This window comes from Metarhizium brunneum, chromosome 1, assembly GCF_013426205.1.
Source record: "Metarhizium brunneum chromosome 1, complete sequence".
Taxonomy (NCBI): Eukaryota; Fungi; Ascomycota; class Sordariomycetes; order Hypocreales; family Clavicipitaceae; genus Metarhizium; species Metarhizium brunneum.
In genome coordinates, this window is record NC_089422.1 from 3,040,474 (window position 1) to 3,059,171 (window position 18,698).

Sequence of the window (18,698 nt, forward strand, 5' to 3'; positions counted from 1 at the left end):
CGGATTCCAGAAACTTGAATCAATCGCAAGTACCAAATTTGCCCTGTGGTTGAGGGTTCCGGGATCATTTCGCACTCTCGGCGACAACTCAGCGCTTCGGGCCCGTCGCAGACTCTTTCATGTCCGAAGGGTCAGGTCAGCCCGCCGACACGAGGCGGCGAAACCATGCAAGTGGAACGATGATTACCGCCGCCTAAACCTAAATCAAGCCCGTTAGACGGCGTCTGTTCCGAGATGCAAAATTCGTGCAAAGCCATTGACCCCCTAGCTGTAGATGGACAATGCCACGCCGTCTCGGCATGTCTTCCGTCCCAACCCCGTGCCATCTATATAAGGACGGTCAGCCCTACGCAGAATCGCCTTCCTGTTTCGCAATGCCAAGGGCCGTCCGAATAAAATAAAGGGAAAAAAAAATGACAACGCGGATCCTCAGTCGCTCGCGGCCCGCAGCCATTCTGAGCACCATCGCTGCCGCATCGCTTGCCGCCGGCATCACCACCAAGTTCCTCATCCAAGATACTCGCGCCGACTCGCGAGCCTCGCCGCCAAAGGTCTTTGGAAGCGGACCGGCGTTCTTCTCGCTGCCGCTGGAGAGCGCGGACATGGTCAACCACAACACGCGGCTGCTGAGGTTCAAGTTTGCCGACAAGGAGGCTGTCAGCGGATTACCCGTAAACTGTGAGTCCATAAAACAGCAGCCTCCCCTCTTCAAACATGAATCTCGCAACAAGTGCTGACGATAGCACAGCGTCGGTATTGGCCCTGTCGTGGCCGGAAGGGAGATGGTTTCCAGTCATACGGCCGTATACCCCCATCAGCGCAACCGGTATGTAATACTTGGAGCGAGCTGCATATCTATTCCCAAGGTTGACCCAGTTCTGACGTGAACGTGACAAGATGAGCAAGGGCACCTGGACCTCATGGTCAAGCACTACCCCGACGGCAAATCCAGCACCCATCTGCACAAGCTTCAGCCGGGCCAGTCCCTCTTCTTCGTCGCCTCCCTCAAGGGCCACCGGTGGAAAGCCGACTCCTTCCCGCACGTCACTCTCATTGCTGGCGGGGCCGGAATCACGCCCATCTACCAGTTGACGCAGGCCATTCTGCGCAACCCCCAGGACAAGACGGCCGTGACTCTGGTTTTTGGCGTCAACAGCGACCGGGATGTCCTGCTCAAGGAGGAGTTCCAGGACTGGGAGAAGAAGTTCCCCGGGAGGTTCAAGGCCGTATACACGGTGAGCAACCCTGTTGAGGGATCGCCGTACAGGAAGGGCTATGTGACCAAGGACCTGTTGAGAGAGGTGACGCCCTCGCCGGCAGGAAGCGAGACGATGGTGTTTGTTTGCGGGCCGCCGAGCATGGAGAAGGCCTTGGTCGGCGACGGGAGGAGACGTGGGATATTGCAGGAATTGGGGTATAGAAAGGACCAGATTTGCCAGTTCTAGCTTGGTGTTTGTAGTACAAGTCGTGATTCACAGACGAGCTTGTTTCTGTAGTCGGGCGGAAACCATCCCATCTCGGTCGGTGTATCCAGACTCCACTTCCACTCGACGACTATAGATGATGCATGTCGCAAGGCTATTTTATAGGGGGTACCAACGCATCAATACAAGTGGCGTGGCTGCACCTATTTTTTGGTGCGATAATGCATCTCTGGGAGAAATAGAAGAATCCGCCCAAAGCCTCCACATACATCTTTATCCCTTTCCTTCAAGTCGCCAGTCGTCAAAGCCACGCACATCGCGCGATCCCAAATGCATGAGCTGCCGACCTAACGACCTGGGCCTGGCGCCTGCGGCTTTCCAAAAGGTCATCGGTGACACTGGGATTGGAAGAGCTCGGGCGCAGTGGGACTCGATTTGATAGGAAATACATACGAGAAAAGGTGGGCGGATTTGGTTATGGCTGGTGGTTGGAACCTGGATCGAGGTTTTGGTTTGAAGACATTGTGCATGCCACGCATGGACAAACAGCCTGTGTGATGCCGAGGATCAGGGCACTCCTGTGAAATATGTAGTGTGACAGCTCTAGCATGACCAAAGTACTCCGTACATCAAGAATGAACCTGTGATCAAGTTTGAGATATTCTTTATTGCTTGTTTCTCATCCTATCGTGTCAGAACCCTGCACGGTACTTGACAAACGCCGATACTTTCCATAACAAATGCAGTATCCAGACCAACCTTGATTCCCAATCCAAACAAACCATTCTCAATGCCTAGATATAATGCAGTCCTCTTTATTACAAGTGTTTGTCCCATGCTGCCTCGCTATGAATGTTGTTGTTACACGGAAGCTGCCCTTACAGCCTCGCACCGCAAAGTCGGCACAGTCTCTAACCTGCCTTGTTCTTCAAGTTATTTGTGCGTGCAAAGCCAGGCAACCATCTCCTTCGACCCGAAGACGACGACGCCGCCGCCGCCGCTGCTGGACTGTTTTCTATATCGGTCGATGGAGCACTGGCTGTGGCGGCGGCCGCAAGCGTTGGACCAGGCGTCATGCTGCGGCTGAGATCCTGTGCTGGTGACTTCTCTGTCTCCCCTTCTGCCCCCAATGTGTGCCGCCGACCTTGACGAGGGTTGAGCATAATCGGTGGCGGAGTAGCCCCCGACCTGTCGTCGTCCACCGCGGAATGTCGACTTGCCCACGATGGGATGCCTATAGTAGGAAAGCTCTTGGATTGTTCAGAGACGGCTGTTTCCACAGGGTTGGATTGTTCAGAGCTTGGTCCAGGAGGGGCAGCACTGGTAGATCGTCGGAAAAGTCTGTTGAGGCCAGTTCGAGCTCCATGCTGCTGTCCCGCAATTGGAGGATAATGCTTCGGTTTCTGGTCGCTATTAGGTTGAGGCGGCGATGCAAATTGGTCTCTCTGAACCGGTGTTCTCATATCATCTCTCTTTCCCAAGTCTACGCTATTCTGCCTGCTGTGGCAGCTTCGACGACGTGCGGTCGAAGGAGGACCCTGATCAACCCCTTGATTATTTGCCCCTTGTGATGTCGCTGGTTCTGGTGTTGACCCAGTTTGTGCATGTAGGCTAGACCTTCTATTGGGTGGTGGTGGTGCAGTACCGGCAAAAAGGCCTTGTCTCACAGAGAAAAGATCGCGCATATAGTCAAATCCTGGGGGCAGTGGCGCATTTTCAGCCAGTTCACTGTTTTGTTTGAAAGTGGATGACATTGCCCAGCCTCCCTTCGATGAGCCCGTCGGGAAACTAAATAGATCTGGCGATGCACGGCTTCTATTTCTCGAAGGTTGTGCGCTCTCGCGCATCCAGATATCAAGACTCGATTGAAGCGAGTGTGCATCCGAATCGTCATCGTCGCTATCCCAGCCTTTGCCTCTCCTATGAGATGCAGTGGATTCGTCTGCAGATCGTGGGCGAGGAATAGGAGGCCCTCGGTGTTCGAAAAGCAAGTCAATAGCTCGTTTACTAGGCGAAGCCCAACTGTCTGCTTCTTCGGGGAGCTCGTTCGGTACTGCTGCCAACTGATGATTGTGCTGGCTGCCGCCTTGAGAACCAAGGTGATTTAATACAACTCCATTGCTGTTCTCTTCGTTCAGGTCCTGTTGTGAGAGTGTGTCATTGGAGTCCTTGAACCTGCGGAGCATCGAGCTCGACGTCGTATCCGGCGTGGGAGGGAGCGCTTGATCATGCAGTCGTACGCCGCCTTGTCCGTCAGTTGTTACTCTACGCAGAGCATCGTGTTTATCTTGCTTAATACTTCCAAGACCAAATGGTTTCTTGTCAGGCAGCAGCTGGCCTTTTGAATAATCTTTTATTTGACTTCGAGGGTGATGGCCTGATTCCCTATTAGGTCCATACGACGTGTCGAGTTGTTCCAGGCGTTGCAGAGGTGAGCCGGCGATAACATCTGTAATGGATTGGAAGTGTCCTGTAGAACTAGCTCGGGAGTCTGCTGTCTTACTCGATGACACCGATCGACAGTGGTTGCGCGATGGTTGCTTGCCATTCCTTTCCTTGGTATAACTTGAGTCCGCGCCATCTAGAACCAAAGTCTCATCAACATCAGCAGCGATCTGGCTGGCGTCCATGACCTTGTCCTTTCGGCCATAAACACTCACAAAAGAGCTCTCGCTCAGCACACTGAGGGTCGGGCTCCCCAATGCTTGCACATTATCAGTTTCCGGAGAGCCTTCAGTCACCCTCGTCAAACTCAGCATGCTAGCTTGGGTCCCCAGATACACGTTGCGAAGATTTTGCGTCGTCTCACTATGGTCAGACAAGAAGCTGGGCATGCGATTGACAACCTTGGCATCCTCTTCCATCCTCATAGTGTCTGGCCCTGTACTATGGGGGACAGGAGTCTTGTAGCCCATGTTGTCATAATCGCGGGGGCAAAAGAAGCCTTCATTCTCAATTCGGTGCACCATAGCTCGCTCACGAAACAACTGGTCCACTTTTGCCTCCAAAGTGACAATCATCGCAACCGCCTCCTCGACAGCTTTGTCACGCTTCTCTAGCTCAATCAGTAATTTGTCGTTGACTTCCTCCATGCGCTGTCTATCGCTTTCCATAGCGTCGACGCGCTCCTCTAGTGTAGTCTGCCTCTCGCGCCTGTGGTAAAGCTCGAGTTTCAAGTCGAAATTTTGCTTATGCAAGTTTGATATCACCTATGCATGCACGCCAAATTAGCAAGCCACTCATGCAGCGCCATTTTCGACATCAGCTACCTTTTCCATTTCCTTGACACCCAGACCTTTCTTCTTGCCCTGATCAGTGCCAGCGCTTGATTGTGGCCTGTTTCCCTCCATGCTTGTCTTGAAAGGGGAACTCGGTGTTCGCCTGAGATCAGCTGATACACTCATGTCCGGATTTGATCTGGGCAGAGATGATTGTGACTGATTAAGCTTCTCACTTTCAGCCCTGCGTTCCTTCTGTAGCTTTTCCTGCAAGAATGAGGAAAGGGCGATTTGTCGAGTGGACTCGACACTCTCTTGCCTCGAGAGAGGAGGTGTCGGTCGCGACATGGGTTGGGGCGAACCCGTACCGCACCGACTGTGGTGATATCGGTGCATTGGGTGGGATTGGGAAAGCTGAGGCGAGATAGCTATTTGCGACGTCGAGCTATTTGGGCTGACTGGAGTTGTACGTGAGGTATTTGTGTGAATTGAGGAACGCGATGGCGCGCGCGGGTGAGCTCGCTGACGTGCTTGTGATTGAGCTCCATCCATGGTTGATAAAGCTTCGGAACACACACAAAAAAAGGAAGTTGTTTAATCTCGTACCCGAATATGATTCAGATATTAGATGTCCCGCTTCCCAAAGCACCCAGGATTCCAGACTAGGTAGATCGAGTTTCAGTCCAACATGTACGTAGTAATAGTATAAGGGCGGTAATAGCACAATGTAGTTGCAGAGAGGCGCTGCAGAGGGTTCGAGCAAGGCTGGCCTGTTGTCTGTGTTGTCTGCAGCATGCACATGTACAGAGTAGGAGCAGGATATAGGTGTATAGGTTTAGAAGGTCGACAAAAGCTTAAATCGTCATATGCGGTGGCAATTTTCGGAAGTACCCAAGCATGCTGAATGCTGCGTTGTTGGAGCACCAGAGAATGGGTGTTGAGGCGGTGGCCAGCGTATGACGGCGCTTGTGGGTTCAATTCATCCGCCGCAACATAATTTGATGACAGCTGAAAGAGGGATCGCGGACCAGGATCGCGGTTGGGGTTTCGTGCTCGTGTAGCAAATGTGCGTGTGTCTGCAGTCTGCCGCGTGGTTGATGTGCGCAAGATGTGCGGTTCGCAGTCGTCGACTGGGGGCAGAGAAAAAGAGTCGACTCGACTGGATGCCGCAAGTAGTACGACGCAGCCACAGATGCAGGCCACGGCAACGCAGCAAACCCCAATGGCAATCGGGGTCAGCTCGTTGGCCCGGGTCGGTTTTGTCTCAAACAAATCAATCGAGCGGGTGTACCGGTACGGAGTAAGCTGGTAGCTGGTAGGTCGACGAATGGCCAGAATAGAAACACCGGGACAGCCGCTGCAGTCGGGTACTAGGCAGAAGAGTTGCAGGCCGACGGAGAGCAAGGTCAAGGGCTTCGATTGGTATGTCTGCTGGCAGGTGAATACATAATACGCAGACTGCGGATGCAGGTTACGGAGGAGTATACGGAGTGCGGAGTGAAGAGTCGAGAGAGGGATTGGAATGCTCAAAGGAGGAGGATGAACTGGAGCCAACCAGGTAAGGGGGGAGATGACAAGCTGAGCACCACGATCAGAATCGGGAAGCGCCCAAACCCCCTGTTGAACTGTTCAATGTCGTGTCTGGTGTCTTTGCGAGCCGGCCAGGCACCGGGGGCGGATTGGCGGATGGGTTGAGTATTAATGGCTTGGATGCGTCCGGTCGATGCTCTGTGTCTGTTGTCCGCCCAGCCTGGCTTGTTGGACAATGCGGCAGTTGTTGGTGGCGACCTTGAATACTAATATCAGACGGTGCCTGACTATTGACTGTCATCCGCCAACTGCCAGCCAACTGCCAACCATTTGGGAAGACTAAAGGCTGGTGGAGCGTCGAGAGTCGAGCGTCCAAGGCCTTCAAAGGTGCCCACATCCACCCACCCATCCACATTTCCATCTCCACTGCCACTTTGACCCTGGACCAGACATGAGCAAACTTCGCTGCCTCGTTTGACGGCGCAAGGAACGGCTCGAGCGCCCCATTCAACAGAGTTCGACTTCGACGCCATTTCACCTTCTTTGTTCTTTTTTTCTTTCTTGATGCTAGCATGTCATGCCTGATATGCCCAACTCTAGATTCCCATCCGCATTACCGAGTGGTTTGCTCTGCTTCACCATGCTCGTCAAAAGCAAGCAAAATGTGATAGAAGGGATGAAAGATTCCAATGCTCGACCTTACTGGCTATGGATGTACTCCCTACGGAGTATTATGCAGATGTACGGAGTATTTCTTTCTTCATTTGCATTTCGTAGCCATCCTCCCTCACGCCGTCTGCTACAATATCCTCTTAGCATGCTGGCCCATGGGCTAACTGACCTGCCTTGATCCTAGAGCTCGATTCGCATTGACCGCAACAACAGCCAGGGTACGTGTCAGATTACGGCACTGTCATCAGCTCGAATTGACAGACCAAGATTTTCGCATCCTGCATTTCATCATGGCGCGATGGGTCATTCATATTCACCGCTGAGCTAAGTATCTCCTCGACTGGACACGAAGCACTTGGCTCTGCCATTAGGCCCATCACCGCCTTTTCAACTGTCCTCATCACCATTTATTTACAGCATCCATTTGCCTTGGTTGCTCTCTCTGCTGGCCCCTCACCCCTGAATTCTCAGGCTTCCAGCGATGGTCTCTTGTATCCATCCTTGGGGCTCAACGCCAATTAAACTGTATTCCAGCGTCCCGGGGAGCAGGGGTCCCTAGATCCCGGCTTCAAAATTGCTCTGCAAAGATGATGGGCCCACCACACAAAGAACTTCCTGCAACTGAAAGTGATGAACCAACTGATTCGTCAATTTCCACACCAAAACCAGAGGTCCCTCCGTAGCATTGCCTGTCCTGGTCAGATTCTTCCCCGCTAGTTCCGTTATGAAATCGGAATCCGTCAATTTGTACGCAGGACGAGGTAGTTTTCTCCAGCAAGAACCTTGAATTTGAACACATGGCGCATAGTAGGCCGGCTTTCAACGCCCGTCCTTGCTATCGCAGTAGTGTTAATGACTCAACCTTTTGCATCACACATTGATTGCCACGCTCTCTCCCCGTATCCGCCTTGAACGGCCAAAGCCACTCCCGTTGTGTCCCCATGGTCGCTCTTGGGAGCCCAACCAGTGGGGCCTTGTGACGAACGGAACTTTATCCCTTTATGTTATGACCGTCAAGTGCTTGCATTTGTGTGGAGAAGATATGACTTGCCGAAATGAGATCATGTTATCGAGTTGCTAATATTAGAACAATATCGTTGCAGAGGAACCATTAAGCGGAATGGGGTGTCCGTCGCGATCATATCCTGGGTTCATACGGAGTACATACATACTCCGACGAGTGACATTCCTGGGCATTTGATTGCCAACCCTACCACACGAAGCATCTTGCTTCCGAACTGGAACAAAGGATCCAAGTCCCTTTTTAAAATAATCCTCTCAGCATTTAAGCATCATGTTACAAAAAGAAAAAGAAGAAGAAAAAATACTGTCGCGTTATATTCAGTAAGACTTGATTATATTTTATATAGTCCTGTGCTATATCTTCTTGACGCTCAACGTGCTCCTGGATGATATCGTTAAGTACGTTTTACACCTAAAGCTATGATTTCATTCATCCTTCATCATGTCCCGATCTGTATAGTAGTAGCAGTCTGGTAGCCACCTCATAAATGCGTTTGTCGCCTTGAACAACATAGTTCAATGGATCCCCTCTGCCAGCATAACCGTCTTTTAAATCTGAGCTTCCAAACCTTTACATTTGGAACTGCGTTTATTGGAAGAGACTCTAGAGGGCTGGGTGTGGTGGTTCGAAACTCTATGAACGGAGATGACAGAGCCAAGACCCTCGCCATCAACTTTTATATCACAAGTTCGTCAAGAGACATATCAGTGATTCATTGATTCGAAGGAGTCTGGGTTGTAAACTTTGAGCGTCTTCGCCCAAGCAAACTTCGAGGCTGGATATACACCCACCATAGGCGCATGGGACATCTGGTCAAGTCCAGCAGTTCCAGAAAACGGAGCAGCATCATTAGACAGATCTATAACTTTAATACGCTAACAAGGCTTGAGTTCAGACTCCCCAATATGGTATAACCAATTTCTCCCCGGCCGATCAGTCTCGTCCAACTTACAGGAGACCTGGCAGCCGAAACTTGGGGGTTATAATACACGAGGGAAAACTGAAGCCATCCTTGCGGTAGCCCATTACGCAACAGGCATACCCGCCGAACATTGCATCAACCTTGGGCAACATGGTTCCTGTGGCCTTGACAATCAGGAAATGCTGGCTTAACTCTCATCAAGCAGCTTATCAACCCGCAGTTTCTATCCCAGTGGCACCGAGTCTCCAATTACTGCAAATGATAGACAGCCCGGCCTATTATGATGAAGAGTAATCTATCATCGGTGTTAAAACTAGTGTCGATCGCAATGTTCTCCCCTTGTCACAAGAGTTCATACATCGGCCAACTACTTTGTCATTCCATCGACGAACAAGCATTGCACAGTGAAAAAAATATTGATAAGCCAGCCTATTTTGATCATATATAGCTCGGGATGACTACCCGCTCAGTGTAATTACAATTCGTCACGGTTGAAAAACTTCTCCTCGCTCCCTTTTCCCTCGTCTTTTTTCTTTTCCCTTGATTTCATCCTCTGCTTCCCCGGTTCTTTATGATTCGGCCCTTTCTCTCCCCCAGCGTCCCCATCGCTCTTCGTCTTGCCGCTGTCCACCTTCCCGTCTCCAGGCTTCCCTTCCCCTTCCTCCTCTTCAGTATCATCGACATAGCCGAAAAGCTCCTTTTCGTCGTCCTCATTCATCTGGAACAACTGCATCTTCCAGCCCTTTTCGCCCGCGAGCTTCTTGAGTTTCTCGCGCATTTCCTGAACAGCCTTGGGATCGATGTTTAGCTTTTCAAGCTCCTCTTCGGTTAGACCTTTTACTTTTCCGCCGTTTTCTTTACTGGCCGCCTCGGCGATGATCTGCAGGATCTTGGGTTGCGGAGCAAACAAGTGACCGAGCCCTTGGAGCTTGAGGGGCTTGCCATCGTCGTCGCCGGTAGAGAGGGCTCGTTTGCCTCCAACAAGAACGCCCCCAACAGTGACTTGTGCGGCGTCCTTTTTTTCGTTGACCTCGTCGTTGGTCTCTTTCTGCCTGATGTTCTCCTTCGTTCCGTCATTGTCAGGCTGTGCAGCTCTCGGCTGCTGATCCAAAAGTAATGTGGATGCGTCGCTTTCAGAAATCAGTTTGCAGCTGATGGGGTTTGCAATCTTTTCTACGGGTGGCTGAAAGGCGACATCGCTACACAGTCGAGGCGTGTTGATCATCATAACATAGGAGCAAGTAACCACCTCTTTGATCCATCCAATCTTGTCGGTCTTGATGCCCGGTACGCACTGGTACTGAACTTCAATTTTTCGGTCCTTGCCCGTCAGGTCGCAAATCGTACCACCTTCGAGCTTTTGCACAAGATAGCGTTGGTCTCCCTTTACTTGTAGTTCGGCCGGCGGACGAGGTGGATCGTCGAAACCGCGCTGTTGCCTCTTTTTTTTTCGGTCCCCGGTTGTTGCGGGGAGTGTCGGCACCCTGCCCAAGATATACTCTTGGCCGTTAGGGTCCCGCCTGGGAATCTGGCCGTTACTTGACACCGATATGGCGTGGTATTGTACAATCTCGCGGTTGTTACAAAAACTGTAGCTCCACCATCCAGATACGTAGTATAAACAAGAACCTTCTAGCTTGCTTACGAGCTCCCAGCCCTTTACGGCCGCTCGCTGGTGTTCTCGTTCCTCCTCCACTTTGGCCAATGCATTCTCCGTTTCATTTACTGGGCCAGGTGGTTCTATGACGGGTATCGAACACAGGTATCGATGTGGTGATAAATTCAATATTTCGTAAGAATAGCTCGCGATTTCATCGGACTCGTTGGAACTTGGAGCAGCCGCATCAGTCGTCGTTGTGGCATGTGCATGATTTCCGGTTGTTTTCGAAAACTCGGCGGAATATGTTGGGTGTTGTTGATTATTGCGATTAACTAGCGCCTGTGCATCCTTTTCAGAAATATAATCGCTGGCGAATACTACTTCAAACTAGATGGGTGTTAGTAGTCCCTTTGTGTATTCCACGGAAGCCGTTTTGCGGAACCAGTTTACCTGGGGATAGGCGAGCAAATCATCGTGGATGCTGAAGCTCGCGGATCGCGCAGAACAAAGCTGGATTCCAGCGAAAAAGAAAAGATTGGTCCGGCGCATTTTGCCGCAGCTCGTCACTTAAGCTCACATAGAGCTGAAAGATAGTGGTAATTTTGGAAGAGGATCTTGAATGTGTAATGGCTCCCGATGTCAAGATGGCAAGGTGTCATTGTTGGTTGCCGAGGATCTGCCGGTATCTAGTTCTGGAACGTTGGGTCGCGATACCCTGGACCCGGAACAGTACGTCACAGCCAAAGACACATTCTATTTGAAACAGTGTACAACATAGAAACACATGCAGGTCTACTTGTCATAACGAGATCAGTCAAATGCAGAATGTGTCGTGTCTTCAATTTAAATCGCTGAATCCTAGGCTCGTCCCCAGTTCAGTTGACGTCTGGGCTAGTAAGTACCGTCCGAGGAATAAAGATACTTTCGTATTAAGAAGTATCTGTACCCTAGTAGGTACTTAAGTACCTACATACTTACCTGGTAGGTTATACAGTAATATATTTAACTCCAAATCAAAGAGCGCAGTAGTTGGGTACCCGGTACTCCCGTTCGTTCCCATATATCCAAACATACCCTACATATCAAATGGGCGCCAGCAACGAGATGCTTTCAAAACGCTTAGACTCGCAGGGTATGTATGTATTTCTTTGTTTCGGGACGGACGGAATAGATATCGGAAGCAACAGCTAACTAGGTAGGTAAACAAAATCGAAACCCCTGCACGATAGTGCCTGGTCATGTTTGGTACGTAAGTGGCAGAGGTCAGGTGGACGAGTCAATTGTGACTAGTGAGTGTTTGAACTCAAGAGCCTCATGAATCTACATCGACGCGGGACAAATTCGAAAGCTTACAAAATCGTGTCGAATGGCATGAATCCTGGAGCCATGCCTGCAGGACGGGGGCTGCGCCCCATCGCTAGTCTCATCGCCAGTCAGCATTGGATCAAGACACGGGTTCAAATGCTGCTTTAAAGAAACTGGGGAAACAGAGGCACAGGCAGGGGACAGATCATGGATCAATATCAGGTTAGTAGTTGTCGCTCCCATGCAATCGGGTTGTGCTATTGCAATCCATGCATTGTCAATGACTCTCTCTTCTTGTTTTGTCACGCCTCTTGACTTGCCGCATGCACCACACAAACTACCTACTTAAGTACCTAGGTAGTTACGTTGTGGACTGTTCGCCTCACTTTTCGTCGTTGCAAGGGTTGGAACTGAATGCTCACCAATGACTGGCTTGCCAAGATGCATCTGATCTCCCTTTGGCGTCGAGGACCCCAAGTTGCCGTGTCGTAATATTTGTTCTGTTTTCTCATACTAAAATGCGAGGTCAGTCCAGCAATAGCTGAGAGGTCGTCAATGGGAACCGTCGATAACCCAGCAGGAAGACACAGTACGTAGCTCAAATCCATCTAGTTGGCAGTAGCGGCCAGTAGTTACCGTCCTGTTGTTATATTACTTGACGGAAACACCTCTGTGCAAATATAGTTGATCTTGAGTAAGTAACTGCTATGTATCGGCGACCGTGACAATGTTTGGTTTCTCAATGTGGCCATGAACTGTCTTGTCTGACTGGGCTGTGCTCCAGAATTTTGGAGCTGAAGCGTTGGAGTACAGCATAACGGCTTTGGTGGCTACCACCTTTGATCAGACCATGTGTGAAGTTTGATGTCTGTTCCGATTCATCAGTGCAGAGCGCCGAAAAAAGGAATCAAGTGCTGGTCGCAGCAGCCGGGTTTCTTGATTGGCCGCTGTGCAATCGACATGCCTTGATGACATTTGGCTTGCCTTTAAGCCAATGTACTATCGATTGAGGTGGCACTGCAAGCTACACATGTTACCGAAACTGCGTGAAAACCGACTAGCGCTTTCGGTGTCGACACAACAGCGTCCCTTGCCGGGGATGCGATTCCAGAGATTCATGGATAACACCTTGGCTTTCAACGGGTGCAAAACATGCGTGGTTGAGCCTTAGCGCTCGGGTCTTAATGTCATATATTCTTCGCGAAGGGGTTTCTTCCCGAAACAGATCGGCAAATCCAGCAAGGCAAAGTACGTGACGATATTGGCCAATTCGAAGACATGCCCCTGCTAACATATCAAGTGTGCATGTACATATGGTAGACTGGGTTCCTATCCAGATTGACTCATGAACGCGATGGTTTCCGACCCCATAACACATCCGGTACCGAACATTTGGTCATAAGCCTTCGGCCAGGTCTTGGCAGCGACACTGCAGCCCTCATCGTGTTGTATGTATCCTCGCCAGGCCGAGATAGGACACATGCCCAGGCAGCCAGATTATCGGGCTCGGCGGCTAGGTTCCCCGGCTGAGGCTTTGCCACTACTTCACCAGCACGCCCACGGCACCATGGTACGGTCAGTACCGCGAGGCAATACAGTGCGAGAACCACGGGTGGTGTGTGTGCTCAAATATGGAAGGGCGTGCCCAATGCCATCAAAACCAAGTGGAATGGTCGGGAATAGAAGACCGATATGATGGTGTAAGAAGTTTGCGAGTGATTCTGGTGGTGTGGAATCGATGCGAGGTGGGTGGCACAAGGCACAGCTCTCTGCTCCCAAACAGCATTTGCAAGTGAAGATGAAACGGCCTTGGAGTCTGCCTGGATGCACACTATCCATCGGGCGATGGGGTTGTGGGTCGTGCCTTCCTTCGGCAGCCAATAGCGACTGCAGGTCTCAGGAAAAGAAGCAGGCACCAGACCCTAGGCACGAAAGGCACCAAAACGTGTGACAATCAATCGAAAGAGACGAGCATGGCCTCTAGAATTCTTCAGTCTTCAATCTCCAGATCTTTGTGCAACATTCCGAGCTGCCAAATGGTCGAGGCACAGCAGTTGTCCACACGCCGATGATGCTTTGTTTCCGACGAAGCCCAATGACGGCCATCATGCTAGGAAAGCATACATACATGTCAAAAATCAGCTGACCGCTGATTCCACAGCTTCTCGACGTCAAAACAAGGAAAAAGAGATCCATGTCCATCTCATATCTTTGCCAGCTACAGGTCCATTTGGCTTTTGGACAATACATCAACTCATTGGTGAACCAACGGGGGGTATTGACGCCAATACTCCGTGCCGAGAAACGCATAACACAAGGCTCTGGCTCTACGAATTGCGGATGATATAGGCTCGTTATGGCGCCGCGTTGTTACGAGCATGTCGCGGGGTGGAATTGCAGAGCCCAAACCAACACTATTGGTGCTGTACTAAACAAGATACGTCTGACCCTTCTCACCCTGGTCGCTTTGCGCCAATGTCAGCGTGCTATTCTAGGACGCACGCATGTCAATTGTGCTTGGTAGGACTTGTTTACTGTCGATCCGTCGACAGCCGACACCGAACAGTAGTTCTTCGACTTTCGACTACAGACTGCACCAGGCCAGCCAGCCACTCCAGCTGTCCCGATGAAGCCAGTCAGACCTGCAGGATACTGCCGAAATACCACTGTGCAAAGGAAACCTAGCAACCGAGGTGCCATTCTATGGTGTGGCATTTGCTCAACAGCCCAGAAGGCGGCTGCGGCATTGGCATTCCGCTCATGGCCAACCTCCTGAGGCTTGATTGCGCATTAGTATTACAGTTCTCAAAAACGTCCAGCGACAGGGGTGTGGGTACTCCAGAAGTCATGAGTTAAATATTGGGCACTGTGGAGGGATTGGGAGTTGCCTACTCCGTACAACTTGTACATATCTCACCTTTCCTGCTTGAGATATCAAGGTCGGGTTCTAGGGTCCAGCATCACTGGACTCAACAAGTGCTGGTACATACCGAACCCCTGCGTGGCTCCCACACCTCACTAGAAGCCAACACACACGACTGCCCAGCGACCCAGCAGAGGGACGCAGGCGACTGGGAGACTGCGTTGTCGAGTCTTGTCGGTCGGTGACCATGTCCGTCCCAACCCTGGCCTGTGTCCCGATGATTGAGTGAGCGGTCGACGCACTCACACTCAATCTTGTATGTCCGGCACACTTGTGCGCTTCGCATGGCCCCAAGCCAGACTGCGACTGCGACTCGACGAAGAAAGGAGCCGCATCCTGCGTCGTCCTTCGCTCCCCTGTCAGTTCGCCGCCGCCTTGTTCGAACCACTCGACCTCTGGTTGCCTTTTACTTAACCCGGCCGTGCCCTCTCCCCCAATCTTGGATTTCTTTCTCACCCTTCTGCATCGAACGGTTGCTAGCCCTTTCCGACCGTTAGCAGTATTGTTCCTCTGCAAATCAAAGAAATCATCTCTCCTTTTCTCATTTGTGACTCTGCTGTGAGGCCTTGCTCCACAAGGCCGTCATCACTGGACTACGACTGGTCCCTTGTTGCACCCTGCCTTATACGCTGTCTGGCCTTGTATCAAGGTCTTTTCCAAAGCCAGGCATAAACGAGGCCACTGTTTTACTCTTCGACCACAAGTTCCCGTCCCTCAAGCCATGACCAAGACCACGTCTACTGCTAGAGAGAAAGAGCTTCAGTACGAGGTGAACACATTGAAGGCACAGGTTGAGCTTTACGAGAGCCATATCGCATCGCAAAATCAGCATTCCCCAGGCCCCCGACCATCAGCAAATCTTTCTCCATGCTGGAATACTCAACCCTCCAGGGGGAGTCGAGCATCTTTTGATGTCGCCATGGACGTGAGTCCTTTACCTTGCCCACACAAGGTACAGCGGTTCTAAACTGAGATTGCTAACATGCCGTATTTAGGGTCGACGTGGACATATTTGGCTTACCCAAAACCGCCAGAGAGCTTATTCGCAGCAGGACCACCCAGATCACCTTATGACTCGCAGCATATCCAACCATTCCGAGCTAGATATGCCGTACACATATGGTGGCGCGGCGACCTCGTTCACCAATGCCCCAGGCTTTGTGAACGGGTCTTCTCGTGCCGCCTCGATCAATGGTCACTTGGCTAGTGTCCATGAAAATGACACTCTTCCAGATGTAGGAGTTCATCCCTGTAATTATCTTTCAGCCCGTGATTGGTACACTGAGCAGTCGTACTTGGCTTCAAATGGGACTTATTTGTCTCCAGATGAAGCGCAGAGCAGCTTTGTACCTTCAGCTCCTCCCTCCATGGTGTCTGGGTTCTCGGCCCTGGAGCCTACCCAGCCACTTACAAGACAGAATAGCTCTTATGGTGGCAGCAATAGTGCAAATATGGTGAGGCTTCCGTCTTCTCAGTCTCATCATACGGACGAGCTTTCGCCTCACGACCCTCTGCAAACCACGGATGTTGAGGATCACTGCGCAATGAGTGCCGTCTCTGACACCGACTTCCTCGCCATGGGTTCTCGTTTCAGTATGACTGGCCAGGAATACCCTCCATCTACTGGAAATGCTACTCTACTATTGCCCACCTCTGTCTCACAGTCAATGGAACGCTCCATTTCGAACACTAGTGTTTCCAGCGCAAAGTCAACAGGCTCGAATGCAGACCGTCGCCTAAAAGAGGCTCTGACACGCACTCTGAAGAATGGCAGGACGAATGTGATTCGTCCCAAAGCCGATAGCACGTTTCCCGCTAAGACTTCAACCACCGCACCACAGAAGAAAGCCGGCAAAATCCCGCTGCAAAAGACTCCTTATCAGCGGCCCAAGGGCCCAAAAGTCTTTTGCAACTTCTGCAACGAGCACCCCGATGGCTTCCGTGGTGACCATGAACTTCGCCGTCATCTCAACGCTAAACACAAAGGTGTTGTCAAGAAATATGTGTGTCAAGATCCAGCAACTGTTGGGATACAGTCCGAGGTCAAAGCTTTACAGCCATTATCAGAATGCAAAGCTTGTTCTACAGGCAAGCAGTACGGGGCTTACTATAACGCTGCGGCACATCTTCGCCGCACCCACTTCAAACCCAAAGCTCCTCGTGGGAAGAATAAGAAACCCAATGATGAGAAGCGTGGAGGAAAAGGCGGCGGTGACTGGCCCGCCATGTCTGAACTGAAACTTTGGTTCAAAGAAGTTAATGTGCCCCTGGATGACGACGCTGATGAGTGTCCTGTTATCGCAGTCGCTGATGACGAGGATCCATTTATGAAAGATGACAATAACATTGATTGGGCGCTCGATCAAGCAGTCGACGACGATGCGTCTGACTACGATGCTGAGGGCGACTCTTGTATGCCGTCGTGGAATCCCCTGGCCGGCCTGGCTACACAATATCAAAATGACGATGTGTGCACCCTGAGAAACACCTCTGTTGAGGATACACAAATGGTTGAGCTCTCCTCTTTTGACCAAGTACACCCAGTTACCTACGTGGATGAGTTTCCGTTGGCTGGAAATGACACTGGCCCTTATGACGCGGCTCTTTTGGAGTCTACTTCATCCGCACCTGCCCCTACCTTTTACGCTCAGGAGCAATCCTACCAATGGTCCAACGCTATGTAAGCGCTGAAGTATGCAGCCACTGTGCTGAGTCGATCTTAGGCTTGCAATGCTTGCAACCATCGGTGGATTTTGTCGTCACTTACCACCCATACTATCCTGGCCGAGAAATCGGGACTGGGCGGTGGCGGATGGACTAGGCTTCAAGGACTCGTACCTGGGAGCAATGACTGATTCACGAACAAAAACTTTATAAAATTTTGCTCTTCTTTCTTGCAGAATGAGAGTGCAGTCTTTTTGGCCATGTTTCAGGCCAGTTCCATGTCTGACTCTACATCGGAGTCAATGGGACCCCCAATCGTGGTTTACCAGATAAGGCTCCTTGGCTGATCATTCACTTTCCTCATTGTTGTTCAACCTGATTCTGGCTTATAAGTTTACCTATTTCTTACCTTTCCCTCTTCCGCCGTCTGTTTATGCTGCCGTTGTTTAATTTTGTCCCTTTGTTTTGGCCTGGCGTCTTTGCAAATGATCTTAAGTAGTGGGGGATACGTTGATGGGATTTGGTCGTCCTTTGGCGAACCACTATCGCACAAGTCTTTGGCTTTGTAGCGAGTACGTACCACGTTTCCTTTAGCCACACCGATGCACACTCGTTGTTGGCCCTCTGGGGTACACGGATAGAGAAGAACTGTACAATGTTGGATTGGGTTATGAGGACACGTTTATACGGCTGATTGGGCATATGCTACTTATAGAGGCGTTTGGGCATGGCGGATATGATATTCTGGAGAGGATACCCATTTATAACGACATTTGTTTTTGAACCTGATTTCTGGAAAGATTTGGGATATACGGATTATTTTGATACATACATAGACTTGTATATCGCTGTTAGCGGTTATCATGGGACTGGTCTTGGCGTTTGCCATATGACATGAATAGAATCAATGTATACTTGCCGGTTCAAGTTAAATACCCTGGTGCTATTTCCCTTTTTTTCGAAGCGAGTGTTCCGAAAACCAAGGTCAAAGCAATCTTTCCCAAGTACGCGGCTACTAGTAGCCAGTCCTGGCAAAATGTATCCCCAGTCAGACCCACCACATCTATTGCAAATCACCAAGCATCTTACCCACCTGGCTTTCAACAATGTCACCACCAACGACACGGAGGTCAGTTGCATCATCCGTCTTTTCATCAAGTCAATTGGCCCCAACGGGCCAAATTGCCATCATCAGGCGGTCCATTTTTTGTAATGGCCCGTTTGGCGCTGTGCTGTTCGTCCTAGCTGCCACTCTTGCCAACCATGTTCGGAGGGTACTTGTCCCATGGCTGGGGCAGTTTATTTGGTGGCACGCCGTCGAAAACATGAAGCTTGCGAGGTCGTCGCCACACTATTTCGTTGAGGAATCATTGTCCTTTACTTGGAGCGAGGTTCTATTCTGGGTATGCTGCACTG

At 50.8% G+C, this 18,698-nt stretch overlaps 4 protein-coding genes across 4 annotated transcripts; 2 read left to right on the forward strand and 2 right to left on the reverse strand.

Annotated features, from left to right (window-relative positions):
- Positions 1–413: 413 nt before the first annotated feature.
- Positions 414–1,445, forward strand: MCR1 (NADH-cytochrome b5 reductase 2; the record flags this gene model as incomplete). The annotated part of the gene is made up of 3 exons (XM_014694093.1): positions 414–678; positions 749–826; positions 898–1,445. The coding sequence occupies 3 exons, from the start codon at positions 414–416 to the stop codon at positions 1,443–1,445; spliced, it is 891 nt and encodes a 296-aa protein (XP_014549579.1).
- Positions 1,446–2,335: 890 nt separating this feature from the next.
- G6M90_00g009350 (uncharacterized protein) lies at positions 2,336–4,990 on the reverse strand (the record flags this gene model as incomplete). Its single annotated transcript, XM_014694092.2, has 2 exons — positions 2,336–4,633; positions 4,694–4,990. 2 exons carry the CDS (start codon positions 4,988–4,990, stop codon positions 2,336–2,338), a joined length of 2,595 nt encoding a protein of 864 aa, XP_014549578.2.
- Positions 4,991–9,265: 4,275 nt separating this feature from the next.
- Positions 9,266–10,939, reverse strand: YOS1 (Protein OS-9; the record flags this gene model as incomplete). The annotated part of the gene is made up of 2 exons (XM_014694091.1): positions 9,266–10,777; positions 10,841–10,939. The coding sequence occupies 2 exons, from the start codon at positions 10,937–10,939 to the stop codon at positions 9,266–9,268; spliced, it is 1,611 nt and encodes a 536-aa protein (XP_014549577.1).
- Positions 10,940–15,339: 4,400 nt separating this feature from the next.
- Positions 15,340–17,302, forward strand: G6M90_00g009370 (uncharacterized protein; the record flags this gene model as incomplete). The annotated part of the gene is made up of 2 exons (XM_014694090.1): positions 15,340–15,543; positions 15,614–17,302. The coding sequence occupies 2 exons, from the start codon at positions 15,340–15,342 to the stop codon at positions 17,300–17,302; spliced, it is 1,893 nt and encodes a 630-aa protein (XP_014549576.1).
- Between the last annotated feature and the right edge of the window lie 1,396 nt (positions 17,303–18,698).